The following is a 17132-nucleotide window of genomic DNA, read 5'->3' on the forward strand; positions in this document are numbered from 1 at the left end:
TGAGTGGTAGAATCATAGAACGCACTGCTTTAATAGTAGTGGTTTAGAGAAATAGAATCAATATTTCTGAAAAAGAAGAACCTTGTCCTCCTATGCATAGACAGATGAAGAATTATTTCTAAATGGTGATTCATATGCTTAAAAATATGCCCCGATGTTACCCTCATTAGAAAGATTTTAAAGGCAATATAAGGCCTGTCAGATGAAGCCTAGGTAGACAGCTGCCAAACTAGGCTGAAGACAATTTTGAACTTGATCTTAGTGGCTAAGAGGCAGCTAAAACATTGCTTGTATAAGGGAACATTAAAAGTCAGCAGAGTGTTACAATAAGGTTCATCAAAGACCTGCTGGAAGCAAAGTAGATATACAAGCCTCTTCTATATTGGGTAAACCAGACCAAGGTCAAACTCACATGTGTATGCTGTAGAAATGTTTTAGAATTAAATTGTAACTGGATTATGGTTTTGTGTGTTAATGATCTTCTAAATTCTCTCAGGTTGCAAAGATACTTTCCTCTTTCATACTTTCTTGATCTGCATTGTCCTGTTTCTCCTTTTGGTACCTCTCTAAAGGAGCTGGTAAGCATCTCATGCTCTTATCAAGTTACAGCCCATTTTTAAAGTGAATATATGGCTGTCTTTAAAGCTGAATAAAGTTTCCCCTTAGATGACTTCTTTGTTAACTGGGCGAACTAAAGAATCAGTTTTTTCTGGGTAGGGTCAAAGCTCCTTGTTCAAGGGTGTTTGTATAGTGAAACCCACCATATCCCATTTGTTGTTTTAGGTTTAGGACAACAACCTCTGGACTGATGATATTTCACTAGTTTCAAAAGAGGTCTCAGATTTTTCTGTTTCCTGAAGCTGTCACACCACTTGGTTTCTATTTGATTAGTGTGTCCTAAGCTTCCCTTTCCCTGGCCTGCTAAAGAACTAGCATGGGACTTAATAACTGAGCCTCTCTTTCCATTAGCTGAGTAAGAGCTGTTGTTCAGTCCTGTTCTTTCTGCATCTCCCAGGAGATTTTCCAGCTGCTCACACTAACAATAATGATCTCCTGCTATCATGAAGCCCAGCCACAAAGAGGGGGATATTCAATAAGCCTGGGAATCCCATTCCCCTACTGACTTGTGTGTTCCTGCTACTCCCTTTTTTTATTCTTCATCTCTTAAATGAATCCTTTTCAGTTTCCCTAATTCCTCTCAAAATAGTTACCCTTTTCTTTCCAACTAGGTTACCAGGAAGTCACCTCTTCTGCAGCACGGTAGGCTCTGCTAATACTGCTGTCTCCCTGAGGGAAAGGTTCTGCAGATGCCTTATGATGGGAAGATGACACTACAATGACATCTTGCCTGACTTAAGTGCCTGCCTGGACTAATGCCATAGAAAGATCCAGGTCTCATACGACCAGATGGCCCTAGTTTATAGATTACTGCAGGAGCTGCTTTATTTAATGCCACATAATACTAAATACTTGCTGAATGTATCAGATCTTCCCTAGCACTGCCAACCTGACTGCAGGCTTGCTGCCTAGGATCTGCTCCCTGCCTCTGGCACCCTTTCCCCTCCAGCTGGGAGGAAATGAGCCACCTTCCAGGATCGGTGTGTGGCCAGAGGCCAGATACTGCCCGAGGAGGGAGGGAGAGAGGGAGGGGTAGCACCTGCACACCGGCGTGGCTCTGGAGGCTCTCCAAGACCAGCAGCAGGTTTGCTGAGACGCCACCCTGCTGGGGAATGCACCTGCCCGGGCGAGAGGCGAGGGCTCGCAGCCTATCCTTGGTGCTGCCGCGTCGCACCAGGAAGGGGAGCTGGCAGGGGCACTGCACCTGTTTCTTGGCAGGCAGTTGCAGGAGGAAGGGAAGATATTTTCCCCGTGGGCTTCCTTGTTAGCCGGATCCAGTGGAAGGAAAGCCAGGGAAAAGCATTGCTGCCAGCCAGGAGCAGGGAAGTGTGCTGGGTTGTTGCGTGTGGGCAGCGTCTGCTGCAGGTGAGTGATCCCTCCTCCCTGGGACCTGTGCTGTGCGGGAAGGGATGTACCTCATCAGGTTTGGGGGCTCCTCAGACTTACTTATTAAGAGATCCTGCCTCTTGCCTCCACTGCATTTCTTCCTTGCACCACTGTGTTCCCTCTCAGCAGGTAAGACTTGGGAATTTCTTGTTCCTTTGGGACTCCCAGGCCACCCTCAGTAGAGGTGCATTCAGGACAGGCTCTGCAGGGTCAGAATAATGGATGCCTGTTACGCATACAGAGAGGGAGGGGAATACGAAACTGTATAATGGAGCACACCAAAACTATCTAGATTTGTGTAAAAAGCAGCTGCACACTAACCCTGTTACAAGAAGCCCTCCACCATCCTTAATCCCAGAGCCCCTAGGCTTGGTGTAAGAAAGGGACAGTCCACCATCACCCAGGGCTTCCCTGAGGCTTCCCAAATGATATCTTGTGGCAGGAGCACTGGTGGGACAGATGCTCACTTCTCAGAAAGCATTATCCCTCTGGCAGGGTAGAGAGGGTGGTCTCTCCCCAGAGGTACAGATTGAACTGCGTAGCTTTGCATGGATCTTGAGCAGCCCAGAAAAGGAGGAACATTGGGAATTGGTGGCTGATTGGCAGTCAGAGGAGCATGGGTATCTTGCTAGGATTTTAGGTGAGACAAAACATGCCACATAAAGGTCCCACTACTCCAATTCTTTGCAGTTTCCTCTGTGTTCCATCCTGAGTTCTCAGAAGAAGAGAGGGAACCTTCCCACATGCTCCCAAGGGCACAGTCAGGCCTTGAGCACTATGAGATTCAGAGGTTCTCATCTTTGTTAGTAATTCAGGCATAAAACAAGATACATGAGTTTCATTTTCTATTACCCTGCTTAGGAGTTAGAATAGAATTGAATATGCTTAAGAAGCATTTCTTTACTGAGAGAGTGGTCAAACACTGCAGCAGACTTCCTAGAGAGGTGGTTGATACTCCAAGACTGTCAGTATTTAAGAGGCATTTGGGCAATGCCCTTAATAATATGCTTGAACTTGATCATCCCTGAATTGATCAGGGAGTTGAATTAGATGATCATTTTAGGTCCTCTTCAATTGAAATAGAATATAATAAACAGAACAGAATAGACAAACTAGAACAGAGTAGACAATAGAATTTATGTTTCTGTTGAATGGACCTACAACAAGGGTTGACTCTTGGTAAAGAAATACTTCCTAAAGCTTTGGTAGTTGGAAAAATTACATGTAAAATATTTATGCCTGTTCTGGACCACAGGTTCTGTGAGGAACAGAGGGGTGGCAAGTCTGTCCCAAACAGGCTATGGCCAGACCTGGTCAGGAAGCAAATAAACTGTGAGGGACTAGGGAAGCAGGGGATTGAAATTGGCTTGTATTTGTTTGAGATTGTGAGGCTCTGTTGGTTCTCATCTATATTGCTCAGGCAAATAATTTTATGTATTTTTATTTTACAGCGAAACTTGCTGGACTCTCTTAGTCTCCATGATGCTCATGAAGTCCACATAAAAGCTGAATAAAACTCTTCCAAGGCTGGAAGTACAAAGAAGTGCTCTAGGAGCCTGTCCCATTCCCAGAATTTCCTTCCTGAATGCTGTGGGTAAGCAATATCTCAAGGGGTACTCTGGGTTCGGGGAGAGGAGGGAAGTGAGGAGTATTTCAACAGCTGACTTTTTATGTGGCCCTGAAATTAAAGTGTTAATTAACATCCTGTCTCTGAAATTAAAGTGTTAATTAACATACAGTCCATGGCCTGTCTGTCATATATTAGACAGTTTGTAAGTAAATAAAATATGCATATATCATTCTGAGGCATTCAGCCAGTGTTCATCTCCCACACCTGCAGCCAGGAGCAGCCAGAAATCCGTTGATGATTTCCCTCAGTTTCCAGTTAAATGTTGTCAGAGTACGGAAAAAAAAACCACAATGGAAAAGGGAAAAACATGAACATTTTTGTTTTCCTCCAATCCCAGTGTTTTTCTGATCTTCCTCCCCAGCTGCCAGCCAGCAGTGAGGAAGGACAATGTGTCAATTTTTTCCTGACATGTGCCCTTTGGACATAAAGCATAGTGTGGCGGGGCTGGTCCTCTCCTCCTTTTTCTCTTCCATACAGAGACAGGAGCACTGAAGGTTCTGGGTTCAGTAGTGAGTGAATGTTAGAGATTAGTGACCTGCGATACACATTATCAAACAGGCTAAATCTGGTGGGCCAAGTGGCTTAAGCTCCCAAAAGCTCTGTGTTATGGTCTGTCCCAGACCAGTGAGACCAGGTAGCCCAAAGAACACCAGCAGAAGAGGCAACAGCTGTGGAAGGGCTGTCCTTTTCCCTCATGGCAGAGCAGGCATCCATATCCCTTCCTTTCTCTTGATCTATCTGGGCAAACTGATGTGCTGTACAATGCCAAGAAACCAGATCAGCAAAGCTGCTTGAGATCTAGTTTCATCCGTTCTCCAAGGAGTGGTGGATGACAGCCCAGGGCAGTGCTGCTTTGGTGCAAACTATAAAGACAGATTTTTCTGAAGAGGATGGGAGGCAGTGCAGCCAGCCTGAGGAATGGGGAACTGTAGCTAGATTTAAGGAAGAATGTATTCCTGGTGAGGGTGGTTTAGAACTGTAATGATCCCTGAGAGGCTGTGGATCCTTCATTCTTGGCACCTGAATGGATAAGGCCCTGAGCTAACCAGTCTGATTTTCAGGTTAACTCTGCTTTAAGCAGGGGGATGGACAAAGTGACTTCACAGCATCCCATCCCACCTGAATTATTCCATGATTCTAAGAGCAAAAGTACTGTTACTAGCAGCAAAAACCCTCAAAATCTAGAGAAGCCCAAGCAAGTGTGGATGCTGATAGAACAAAGATTATAATCCCAGAACATTTTCAAACAGACAGAAGGAAACATGAAAGCACAGTTCACTGGAAGCCTTATCTCTCCACATAATTTGTTTAATAAAGGGTAATAGAACACTGGAAAATACGTGCTCATAGAGGTGACTCCTTATTTTTTTCCCTCAGCCAGATGCTTCTACAGTTTTTTCTTGTTCCTTGTCCCTCTTCTGAGCAAATAAAAAACTCAGATGGTTAAATTTTAAAAAGTAACATGAGAATGCAGAGCTGTCCCTTGATTTTTGGTCATGTTTTCCCTCATTGTGGTTTATGCTGTTGTGGGTTTTTTTGTTTACTGTTTGACTCACAACTTGAGTCAAGCAGCAGAAGGACACAGACTTTGCACTTCTCCAAGCTTTATGTTTTCTTAGTCCAAAATCTCAATCTAATCTACTGATTTGCTGTCTACTAGACTCACCCATTCACTGGTAAGAAGGAGAAAAGGCAGGAGGAAGAAGCGTTTAGCACCAAGCTGATTGGCATAGGCTGGGAAACAACTCCAGACTCAACATTTTGTCATTCCTCTGCTTTGAAAGTGCCCGGTAACATTCCCACCTTCTCAGGGACCTGTGTCTCGAACACATGTGGACAGCACAAGGTATCTGCTGTCTCATGCAAAATCGGAGTCCCAGCAGGCACAACTCAGCATGCTCAGCCACAGCTCTTTTCCCTCTCTAATTGATGCTTTCTGATTGTTCTGGCCCTTGCCAGGAGCTGTAGATCTCCCATGGGCCTCCCAGCAAGTGTACCCTCTGGAGCTGGGATTTCTGTGCCCCAGCCCACTCCCTGCCCAGGCAATCCAAGCACCAGCAGCCATACAGGGAATAGCCCTGTGTGCACCTCACAGGACGCAGTGGGTCCTGGGACTGCAAACTCACAGTGGTTAGAGACTTCCTGGACACGTGCTGTCTCTGGCAGTGTGCCCTGAGCCACGTCCAAAGTGACCTCATGCTCCATCACAGCCAGGGAGTGACTCAGGAGGAGCTTGGCCTGACACTGTCAGGCAGTGTCTGGTTCAGGCACACCCCACACTATTGTCCTCCTTCTCCCCCCACCCCATGTTGGCTGGTCCCCAAGGGAAGGGGATTTTGAGGTGTTTGCTAGCAGCAAAGGCATTGTCATAAGGGGATGTGGTCTGTGGAGACTGTCTTGAGAACAGGGAGAGTGATGGGAAGAAATATCCCTGGTATGTGGAGAGCTGCCATACGTGGAGGTCACAAATTGTCCCTGCCTGTATGCAATGAGCCCCAAGTCCCAGTGCTGCACAGAGTGGGGCACAAAGACAAACAGAGTGTGTTTGGCATGGGCTGACAGGCTCCTGAGAGCCATTTCCAGCAGGCAGGGTGCTGATTGGCCATCCCCCCTGCTCAGAAAAAGTGTCATAACTCTGACACAAGGGACCTGCATCAGTTCCTGTCCCTGCCACTGGCTCCTGTGGGGCTCAGAGCAGTTTGTGTGCCTATGATGGTCAAGGGTGAATCATCCTCTCCGGGAGGCAACCACAGAGGCAGTTCTTGGGTCTCCAGAGTATGCCCCATGTCTTCAGGATACAACCATACCTGAGATGCTCTCGCCCTGTCCTCCTCAGCACCTCTCCTTGTTTTGGGTACAAACTGTTCTAGAGGGTCCCTGTGCTGCTGTGGGACCAGTTGGAGCACTGACATGACAGGGAGGCACATTATGCGAGAGAAATGCAAGTGTTTTCCATTCTTGATGTAAAACTGTACCCAGAGAAGCATTGAGCAGAACCAGGACAGTGGGGTCATGAGCTCGGGAATCTGGGCTGTGGGCTGAGACAAGGTGCTGTGCTGAGGTGAGTCCAGCTGAGCATGGCACCTTGGAGCTTCCCCCCACACTGCAGCCACTACTGCCCTTCCCCTGCTCCCCTCCAGTAATGAAGTGCTTCACAGACCAGCAGAGAGGAGAGCAAAATCTCGAGGTGCCTGGTCACAGCTGTCTGAAGGGTCTTTCCAGGGCAGTGCTGTGACTATTGGAGATGTAACCACTATATTTCTGGAAGGAACTCACGACGAGAAACCACTGGCAGTGCAGGGGTAGGGACAGGGCTGAGAACATGCAGCAAGTGCAGCTCTCATTCTTCCAGTGACTGGAATGGAAGAGTTAAGCCCTGGTCCTGACCCCCACCTCCTGCTGTCATTCTGGGCAGCAGAGCCAGTTGGTGACAAGAGGCTGATGCTGATGAGGGAGCATGTGAAGCTGGAGCTGTGAATGGGGCTTTATCCCATCAGGGACCTGCCTCTGCTCTGTCCCTGCCCTGCTGCCAGCACCAGCTGCAGGCAAAGTCCTGTGGGCAGCAATGTGTCAGTAGCCTCTGAGCAGTGCACTGAGCTGGGGATGCAGGAGACTCACCCTTGAGCCAGGCTGAGGTTCCCCTGTTTTGCATGGAAGTCTCCTGGGAAGATGTGTGTTGTGGCTGATCTGTTTGCCAATGCACAGGGCTTTTGTGAGGGAGGCAGAGTGAGGTCTTTAGGCCAGCCTGGAGCAACCAAGGCCCAGGGTTTGGCAGGGGATTGTTTGGTACAGGGGAGCAGCGTGTCTCTAATGGAATCTTCTCTTCTTGACTCTTTCAGATAAAAGACACAGGAAAGGAAGGACACAGCCCCGGTTGTTCCCTTATGGTGCTGCTCTGGGAATGCTCCACCATGTTGCACAGTCATGCCTGGGTGGTGGGCTCAGTCTCAGCACATGGACCATAGCTCTTCAGGTGACACCACTGCAGAAGGAAGCTCCATGAGGATCCAAAGAATGAGAACAAGACAGAGACATCACTGCTGGAGAAATGCAGCTGCCTTTGCCACTGCTGCTGCTTTGACCCTCCACTTTGCTGTACGGGTATAGATTCATCTGTGCAACCACCCCACTGTGCCCTCTTCACCCAGCTGCCCACCATGCCAGAACTGGCAGAGCTAAGCAGCCCCCGCACCCCTGCAGATGCAGACCACATCCAGAGGAATATCTTGGAGGAGCATGTGGAGCTCTGGTGGTTCCAGGACCCCAAAAAGTCCATCCTGTGCTATGGAATGGCTGTGGTGCTGATCCTGGCCTGTGGGATCGGGGGCATCATCCTGCTGTATAGCACTAGCAGCCGGTCTGGAGAGTGGCGGCTGGCAGTGGGCACCACACTCTGCCTCCTGGCCCTGCTTGTGCTGCTGAAGCAGCTGCTGAGCTCTGCAATCCAGGACATGAACTGCATCCGCAGCCGGGATCAGATCGAGCTCCTGAAGAGCGGGGGCTTCTCAGACTGCCTGGTGCTGCTGTTGAGTGCGCTGGTGCTGCTGGTCTGTGGGGTTGTGCTCACCATCCTCTCCACCACGACCATGCAGCTCAGCCCTGCGAGGCCACTGGCCAGCATGTTCACCAGTGGGGTCATCCTCCTGACTGCTGGCAGCGCCATTCTCCTCTGCCTGCTGCTCTATCTGCTCTGCACGTCCTGCCGTCGGGCTGCTCCTCGGAGCCTGGACACCGGTGAGATCCGTGTCTTCACCATCTCTGGCCGCCTTGCTGCAAACAGGCGGCTCCCTCCCACCTCCAGCATGGCCAACCTGATCTGACCCAGGACACCTCTGTATGAGCGTTGGTGGATATGACCTGTCATTGCTGGCCTTTCCTGATGGAAGGGTGAGAGCTGTGATGTGCTTTGTGCTTCTGTTGGAGATGACTGGCATTTGATTTGCCCTTGGCTGATGGTACAGCAGAGATTCAGGGTGCCTGCATGGGCTCTGTGACCCAGGAGTGCCATGCTTGCCTGGTCGCTGTTTTATCTCCGCAAAGTCTCCTGTGACAGCTGCTCCTGCCCAGCTGTGACCTGTGTCATAGAGTGAAGGTGAGCCTGTCCTGTACCCCTGGGGACCCCAGTACTTGCTTGGTTCCTGCGGTTCCTGGAACTGTCATATGCTCTCCTGGCAGGAGAAGCTGTGATTGTGGGTGGTACAAAATCACCCTGTGCTCTGTGCAGGGCCGCCAGCTCCTGAGCAAAGTAGAGCATCTAACAGCTGGTGAATGGCAGGAAATACTCTGTGTCAGCAGGCATAAGGCACAGGCATAAGGCACCAGGCACAGCCTGGTGAGAGGTATGGCTGCAGGGCCTGGTCCCAAGAAAGCACCTGTGCATCTGTGGGAATGAGCATGGGACTTGCACAGGATTCTTTGTGCCAGAGCCTCAGCACGGCTGGACCCCACATGAAATGCTGTTTGTTTGCAATGTCAGGATCTGTTCCAGTGTTACATTCTTGCAGCCTACCATCACCTGTGGTTTATCAAAGGGGTGATCAAGGGGTGTCAGTGTTAGGGCCCTGATGGGTTATCCACGTTGGACTGTGTGTTGGGGCTCTTTTATCACTCCAGTATGCACCAGCCACGAGGGCCACAAACAGCAAGGTGCAGTCGCTGGGGGATGATGATGGGATGCCTGAATCCTGGGGCTGGAGCTGCTAGTGTGAGGGGGGAGAGTTGTGTCCTCACACTGGAGTTTCCCAAGCAGAGGCACTTCTGCTGCCAGGAGCCCTGCAGCTCATCCCAATCCCTGCCATTTCTCAAGTGCTGCAGCTGTCTCCCAAATGCTGCAGCTGCCACAGGGCAAAAAAGTTCTTCTGCTGCCACTTGGGCCTTACCTGGAGCTTCTCTGATGTTTTATCTCTACAAGGTGTCTATCTCCAAGGTGTCTTTCCTAGAGACAGACTAACAATTCACCCCAGGAGATTTTCCTGTGACATGAAACTAATTGATCTCTCAAAATTGTCATTTCCTTCATAGACCCACTAACCCTTTCACTGGTCTTTCCTCCTAGCAAAGCTGTGCCTGCACAACTTTCTCTTCCTCTTCATATTGTCTGTCCCACCTCCCCCTCATCTGAGCTGCACTGCCCCAGATGTTGGTTTGCTCATTATTTGCCAAGTTTCCTCAGCAGTGGAACAAGGCTGAGCTGTTATTTTTGGTGCCTGGTAGCAAATTCATTTTGAAGAGAATGGTGGCTCATTCCCTTGCTAACAGCACAAGTCACTGTCTCCACACCTGAAGGCAGTGTCAGAGTTCACCATCAGTGAGCCCCACCAGGTTATGTGCTGGTCAGTGAGGGCTTCATCCTTTCACAGCTCCAGACCACACTGTCCCTAATGCAGTGAGATGGCATGAGAGCACATCTGTATTCATCTGCTCTTGCCCTGCTTCTACTGGCTTTCCTTTTCCTGAAGCCTTGGATTCTTTCCCCCAAAATATGGGTACATCATTTGGGCTTTTCTTTACGTATCTCTGTTATTTCTACATTTTCCTCTGCCAGTTTCACATCATCTGTACATTTTATTAAACAGCTGTTTCCCCTTCTCTCTGCATCTCCTCCCTTTATCTGCCCAAGAGCTCAGAGAGTGTTATTGAGCTCAGATCCTTCTGTGCTAAATTTTTTCAAAGCAAAGAGTTGTCCTTCCCCTCTGGGCTGTTTGGCCCCAGGTCCACCAGCGACCATTGTGCATACACAGGGAGGGACAGGCCAGAGCTGGACAGTTTTGCACCATCACCATTGCTGTTGCTCTGCATGTCTGTGTCAGTGCATGTGCAGTTATGCCAAGCTGCACCCTCTGCCTGCATCACTGCTCTAGCAGTTACTCCCAGCTCCCTCAACCCACACGTGTGGACAAGCCACAGCTGCCTCTACACCAGCTGTTTTGCACATCTGGGCATTTCTGTGAAGATGCATGACTGTGCCTAGTTCACAGTTCCGCGCTGCCTGCATGTCAGTGTGAATCATCCTCCCCTCCATACCGCCTTCAAAATGTGCCCCAAGTGCCTGTGAATTGTGCCAGAAAGGAGTGATCGTGGGCCACATAAGCAACCCAAGGAGATAAAGGCTGAGAACAAGCTGTGCCTGAAGATGATGGTTTGGATGTCTGGCTGCCCAGAGGGACAGCCTGTGCTGCCCCAGTCACTGATTCACTTCTGCAGCATGGGTACTGGTTTGTTTCTTAGTTCCTGTGTTGTGCATGGGAATACATAATAAAGTGTTAGAGAAACCGGCTGAGTTGAAGGCTGATGCTTGAGCGATGGTCTCTCTGTACAGCAGGAGGTGGCAGGGCTTTGCAGAGCTGGCCTCTGCTCAGGCTGAGCCCAGGGCAGAAATCATCACAGCCCAGGGTCCCTCCTGTGGCTGCAGTTTTGGATCATTGGCTAGTGTGGCAGTACCCCCATAGCCCCAAAAACTTATTTCCTGACATCCCACCTCCAAATGCAGGTCCCTCTCCCTCTGCTTAAGGACCCAGATGTAGAGAGAGAACCTGTGAGCCTGAGACCTTGACTCTATGAACACAGAAACTCTGTGAACCTGAGACCTTGCAGTGACCCTGAAAGCTGCTCTCATGGAGCACACAAAGCTTCCTGAATATGTCAGTGCTGGCTCTTTGTTTACAGAGAAGCTCTTTTACTCTGTGGCAGCGCTGAGCCTTGTGGCAGCTCCTGCTCCCTTGCAACAAGCCTGGAACCAGTTTGCCTGCATACCTCCTGCTGGTCCTCTCTCCAGCCTCAGCCACAGTCCTTCTGGCAGCTTCCTGGACAGACCCCTTTGAGAAGGATCCTCTTTTTCTACTCTGGCCCCTTGTATATTCTTCGCTTTGCAAGCCAGATGTATTTTCCCCCATGTGAGTTGCCAGGCTCCTGGCCATTTGCACTGGAGCTGCCTGGAGAGGGGGCAGTAAAAAACACACATGAAAACTAGCCATGTCTGTTTGGTTGAAATTAAGTGTGTGGGCCTTCCAGCAGGGTCAAAGTAGACAAACAACCCACTGCTAGGTATCGAGGGTCAAGAGTGAGTAAGATCCTGAATAAATAAGACTGAGCATTTGTACTTTTAGTCTCTTTTAAGACATCACTGAGACTAAAAAGAGAATAGTGCATCTAGTATGAGTTAATGTGATTGAAGAGCATGTTGAAAAACCCAGAAACTATGCTCCAAAAGATAACTGAAATGCCTTTTCCCAGCCCTCCAGTTTAAGTCTCCAATCTTAACTGAAAATATAAAAAATTCAAAAAATGTACAGAATATAATGTATTTTCATGGGTAGTTGATAAGCCCAGAAGGCAAACCATGAGACAATGACTGCAAAAGTAAAGTTCACTTTAGAAATATGGCATTTAAGAGCAAAAACTGGCTGACCCCTGAAAAGAAGCCAGCAAGTTTTCTTTCCTATTCATGGCTTCAAATGTCATGTTTGCTCCCTGGACTGTATTGCCCATCCAACCCCTGACCCATTTGTCCCCTTTGGTTCATTGTCTCTGAAATGTATTATTCACTCTTGTATACACTGTGCTCTATATGTCTTAATGAGTGGAGAAATAGAAAGGCAGTTAACAGTGAAATAAAGATTTGAAGGAGGTGGGGGAACTGACTGTATGTCAGGGCTGCAATAAATGCTGTTCCTGTGTTGATACTTCATGCTCTGGAGCATGACGAAGACATTACGAAGACATTCCCCAGCTATCAGGGATGGTAATGACTGGGCTGTGCCCTGGGAAATCTTCCTGACCGGATGGTACCAGCCTTATGAATCACTTACCAAGGAGGGTGAATGTTGCTGCTGCTGCTCCCTGCTTTTAACTCCAGTGTACCCTATGCAGGCATGTCCAACTACAGCAGAAACAACTTGCAGTCACCTGTGTCTCATGTGCTGTTTATCATACCACAAAGATGACAGGAATGCAAAAATTATAATGTTCCTGTAACTCCACAGTTAGAAACACACACAGGAATCTGTAATGGGAGCTGAGGGAGAGGGTCATCTTGCCCCAGTGCATGTGCCTGCCTAATGCTGAAGCTGGCACCATGGAAAAATTTGCTCAGCTCTGCAGAGCTGGCAGGTGAAAGGTAAGTGTCCTTTAGCATGTCTTGCTGGAGAAGGAAGAGACAAAAGAAAGAAGTGCTACAGTGGGAATCACAGATTCACAGAATCGTTTCAGTTGGAAAAGACCTCTGAGATCATTGAGTCCAATGCTGGGAAGCAATGCCAGAGATGTGCACAGAAACACGATGACAATGTACCAGGGCTGCCTGCAACAGAGCAGGTGACAGATTTGTCTGCACAAGAGCACTCGTGCCACAGACCTGTCGTCTCACCACTGCAGTTAATGAGGAATGTATTTATGGTACTGGAAAGCACATGCAAAAAAAGCCACACCCCAGCTGTGGGGCTGAGGGTCTCCTCCCAGCACTGCCACTGGGAGAGTCCCAACAAACTATTTTAGGCAGAGGCAGGGCTAAATCATTCTTTAATCAGATCCCAAAGTGACAACACATTGAGGGACAGAGCAGGGCTGGGTCTGGTGCCATGGGGCAGTGGGGCCAGTGCCTGAGACCCCCGCAGGGCACACTAGGGCAGGCTCTTCTCACTGCACCAGGATTCCTGGGCACCATAGGCACCATCTCCTTTATCCTCAGCATCCAAGCAAGGCTGGGAAAGCAGCAGCAGGTTTGGTGTCCCTGTGACAGTGCAGCCTGTTGATGTCATGCTGAGACACGGTGGGACTGACTGCTTTCAGCCTCCATCACCATTTCCTGCCCACGCCTCTCTTCTCTCTCCTCCTTACCTCCTGCCCCCAAACATGTGGGGTCAAAAGCCAAGGGCAGGTGGGAAGGGATGAGAGCTACAGAAATGGCAAGATGCTGCAGCAGTGGTGGCTGAGTTGTAAGCTCAGATGGAGAGACGCAACTCCCGCTCCTGTTTCTCTGGCAGCTGCTCACTGGGCTGGATATAGTTGTCCTCAATGAAGCCATCATCATCATCCTCAGCTTGCAGGTCAGCAGCATCAGGCATGGACTGGCTCCCGCAGGAGCCCCTGTCCCAGCTGCTGCTGTCCTCCATGGGGCTGCCTCCAATGGAGCTGATTTCGGGTAGTGGTCGGTGGTGGTAGCTGGTGAAGTTCTTGTGAACGAGCTTGCACTTGGCAGCCAATGCAATCAGGATGGAGATGCCAATTGCTGTCACCAGGAAGCCCACCAAGTATGGCCAGCTTCTTCCTCCCTTCCCGGCAGGTGGTGTGGTGGCTGTGGCACAGGAAAGGCACATGGTCAGCCTGTGGCACACCCAGTGCTCCCTATCCACCAGCCCTGTGCCTGTCTGCAGTGTGCAGCCAGAACTAGATTGCTTTCGTTAGGAGCAATATAAGTGTGGAATACTGAGGGCAAAACTGCCTGACAGCTGTCTGATACTGGTGCCCATCACTGTGGAGTTTGTGCTCCATGGGGCTTTGGGACACCTGCTAACTTTTCTGTCACAAAGCCAGCAAACACCTCCAAATGGTGACCACCCTCCCCAGCAAGCCATTGGTTGGGCAGTCCCAGGGCAGCAGTGGCCAGGCAGCCTGAGTCTCTAGGACTGTGGGACAGAGCAGGGCATCTCCACCTGTGGTCCCTCTGGTGTGATGGAGGGCAGGAGGGAGCTTGACCTTATGGACACCTCTGAATCTGCACAACTTACTGTTATTCTGGGTCACTGTGATCTGCTGTGCTGTGCTGAGCGCACGAGGAAACCGCTGCTTCATCTGGCAGCCCAGGTTCTGGGAATCCAGAGCTGCAATCTCTTGGCCCTGCAGCCCTGGGGGCGACTCACAGGTCACCTGCATGGCTGGGAGACAAATGGGCTAAGGTGAGATAGGGGTCTTCACCCATCTTCTCCCAGTTTAGAGAAGATGATCTCTGCTTGCTGCTGGGTGGATGGGATGCATTGCAAAGTGCTCCTGGCTCTGCCCTCCAGCCTCATCAGCCCTCAGCACATTGTAAGGCACAACCAAAGGAAAAATTCCCTGACCAAGGAACTGTGCAAGTGTGTGGCTGTAATTACGAAATTACCATGCTCCTTTTAACTGAATAATGCCAAATTCATGCATACTGATAGAAACCACACTGCTCTCCCCTGGGATCCGAGCTCAGATGGTTGGAGCCTGATCTGGCTCCACAGGAGGAGCGGTCAAGCCCTCAGCAGCTCTTGAAAATGTGATCACTTCACAAAGATACATAAAGATCAATTTAGGGGCTGAAGTGTATAAATAGCCTGTTTCCCAGAAGACTGACTAAATTATCCTGCTGTCATTCTTAGAAATCTCTGATATCATGTGTAATTGCAAGCAAGGAACAGACACATCACTTTTTGGTTTACTGTCCCTCAATAGAGTGAGAGAGGTCCCTGGAAAGCCATCTCAGAGTCTGCCCAGGGATCGGAGCAAAAGGATCAAGCAGGACTCCAATAGCCAGGGTTACTTCTGTCTGACACCTCTGCTGCCACCTGCCCCATCTGCTCACCTTTCCTGCGCTGGAGCCACTGCTGCAGGGAGTGCACGTTGCAGTCACAGACCCAGGGGTTCCCTTCCAGATGGACCTGCGGGACTGTCTCCATCAGATGCAGGCTCCAAGTGTCCACGGAGACCAGCACATTGTGCTGCAGGTCCAGGTGGTAAAGAGCCTTCAGTGGCAGGAGGAAAGGGACATCAAGCTCTTGCAAGCTGTTGTTTCCTAGGAGCAGTGTGTGCAAGTTTCCTAGGCCCTTGAAAGTGTCCATGTGGAGGTAGGTGATGCTGCAGCTGCTCAGGTCCAGTAGATGCAGTGCGCCAAGGTTGGAGAAGATTGCTGGACTCAGCACTGGCATGGCATTACTAGAGAGGTTGAGAGAGTGCAGGGAAGGGAAATGCATCAAGAGAGTCCTGTGATGGGGCACAACCAAGGAGTTGAAGGAGAGGTCCAAACTGGTGATGTTTCTTGGAAGGGAACTTGGAGCATGCTGAAGGCTTTTCCCGTTGCAGTTGGCCCAGCCCTGGGAAAAAAGCTACTGGCTGAGATGGGCTGTCTGTGCTGGGGGTTATCTCTAGAGTAAGACTCTCCAGAATTTCAAGTTAATTACCGTTGCAGAGTTTAAGAAAAGCAAAGACACAAGCAAACACATGAGCTTACAGACTGGTGTGGGTCTGGATAAATGGAGAAAGACAAACAGGACAGCCCAGGACTTAGAGTAGCCAACTGAAGGAGGAGCATGCAGGGCTGGGGGGAAAACCCAAACAGATGAGGTGAGTGCAAAGGGACCAGGTTGTCACCATTCTATCCTCCTTTACAGGGCAGTTGTCATACAGGGTCAGCTTGCAGAAGTCCTTCCTCTTCCTCCCACAGATCCCCACAACCAGCCCCATGGGGAGCTCTTGCATGACACAAGGGCAACCTCTCAGCTAGGGCAGGGAAGCAGGCAAGCCCTGCCCTTTGCAAGGACAGGCAGGTAGACAGCTGGTCTGCAGCGCTGTAGGCACCTGCACCAAGCACTTGGCTCAGATAAGGCTTTATCAGCCATGCTGTGCTCTGGTGAACATGTTGTGTGCTCTGGTGAACAGGCTGGACAACAGGATGTATTTGGCCTGATGATGGAACTAGGGCCTGGGAAATGGACAGCCAGGCTCTAGGTTTGGGTGAACCACCTCTGAGGCTGGTGGTCACTGGCACAGCACATCTTCCAGTTAACTCCACTGACTCCCAGGGGTTTTCATTGCTCGTCCTGTCATGAACAGTGCAGACCAGGAGCTGCCTGCCAAGTCCTGCTGCCCTGTGGGCCACCCAGCTGTGCTGGCAGGACCAGGAACAGGGTGTCCCTACCCACCCCCAGCTGCTGCCCATGCCAGAGCCCCTTCTACTCCCTTACCTGGTGGTCAAGGCTGCAGGGGTGTCCCTTCACCACTGCCCAGGCACAGAGGAGGCTGCAGATCCCGAGCAGGCAGGCAGGAGCCATTTGGTTCCAGGAAACTTCCGGGCAGAAAAAAAAGTCTCAGGGAAAGCTGGGAAGCCGGCAGGGCCGGCTGTGCTGGGTAAGGTGTGGCCGCAGCCGCACAGCCCGGGGCCTCCACTGAGCCCCTGCACCCCAGCCACACAGCCACACAGACCACGAGAGCCTGGGAGCCAGCCTGGCTGCTGTGCTGACCCCGCTCCCTCCTGAGCTGGGCACGGGTGAAAGGTGGCAGTGCCAGTTACACATTAACCACCGCACCCCGCCACCTCCCACCCGTGTGGCCTCCTGTGATCGGTGACCAGGGGACTGCCAGCATCTGTCTGATGGACCACGGGAAGTCCCTGCTGTGGGGACTGCCTGGGTGGGAACAGGGCACTGAGAGGTGCTGGAGGGCTGGAGGAGGAGGAGGAAGCACTTCAGTGGCATCTGGCCTCAGATGCTGCACTTGAGGAGAGCAGCCTGAGCCTGGCCCAGGTGCTGTGCAGGCTGCC

General features: G+C 50.4%; 2 protein-coding genes across 3 annotated transcripts; one reads left to right on the plus strand and one right to left on the minus strand.

The window, feature by feature from the left end:
• Window positions 1-1704: 1704 nt before the first annotated feature.
• On the plus strand, window positions 1705-10909 carry TMEM125 (transmembrane protein 125). The gene is made up of 3 exons (XM_071564599.1): window positions 1705-1983; window positions 3456-3598; window positions 7474-10909. The coding sequence occupies exon 3, from the start codon at window positions 7792-7794 to the stop codon at window positions 8452-8454; it is 663 nt and encodes a 220-aa protein (XP_071420700.1). The 5' UTR covers window positions 1705-1983; window positions 3456-3598; window positions 7474-7791; the 3' UTR covers window positions 8455-10909.
• Window positions 10910-13132: 2223 nt separating this feature from the next.
• C10H1orf210 (chromosome 10 C1orf210 homolog) lies at window positions 13133-16852 on the minus strand. 2 transcript variants are annotated; one of them, XM_071564597.1, is made up of 4 exons: window positions 16558-16852; window positions 15180-15687; window positions 14359-14505; window positions 13133-13925 (listed from the first exon to the last, which is right to left on the minus strand). In XM_071564597.1, exons 1-4 carry the CDS (start codon window positions 16642-16644, stop codon window positions 13573-13575), a joined length of 1095 nt encoding a protein of 364 aa, XP_071420698.1. In that variant the 5' UTR covers window positions 16645-16852; the 3' UTR covers window positions 13133-13572. The 2 variants fall into 2 exon arrangements, with proteins under 2 accessions (XP_071420698.1, XP_071420699.1); XM_071564598.1 differs by lacking the exon at window positions 14359-14505.
• Window positions 16853-17132: the final 280 nt, after the last annotated feature.

This window comes from Pithys albifrons, chromosome 10 (genome assembly GCF_047495875.1).
Source record: "Pithys albifrons albifrons isolate INPA30051 chromosome 10, PitAlb_v1, whole genome shotgun sequence".
Classification (NCBI taxonomy): domain Eukaryota; kingdom Metazoa; phylum Chordata; class Aves; order Passeriformes; family Thamnophilidae; genus Pithys; species Pithys albifrons.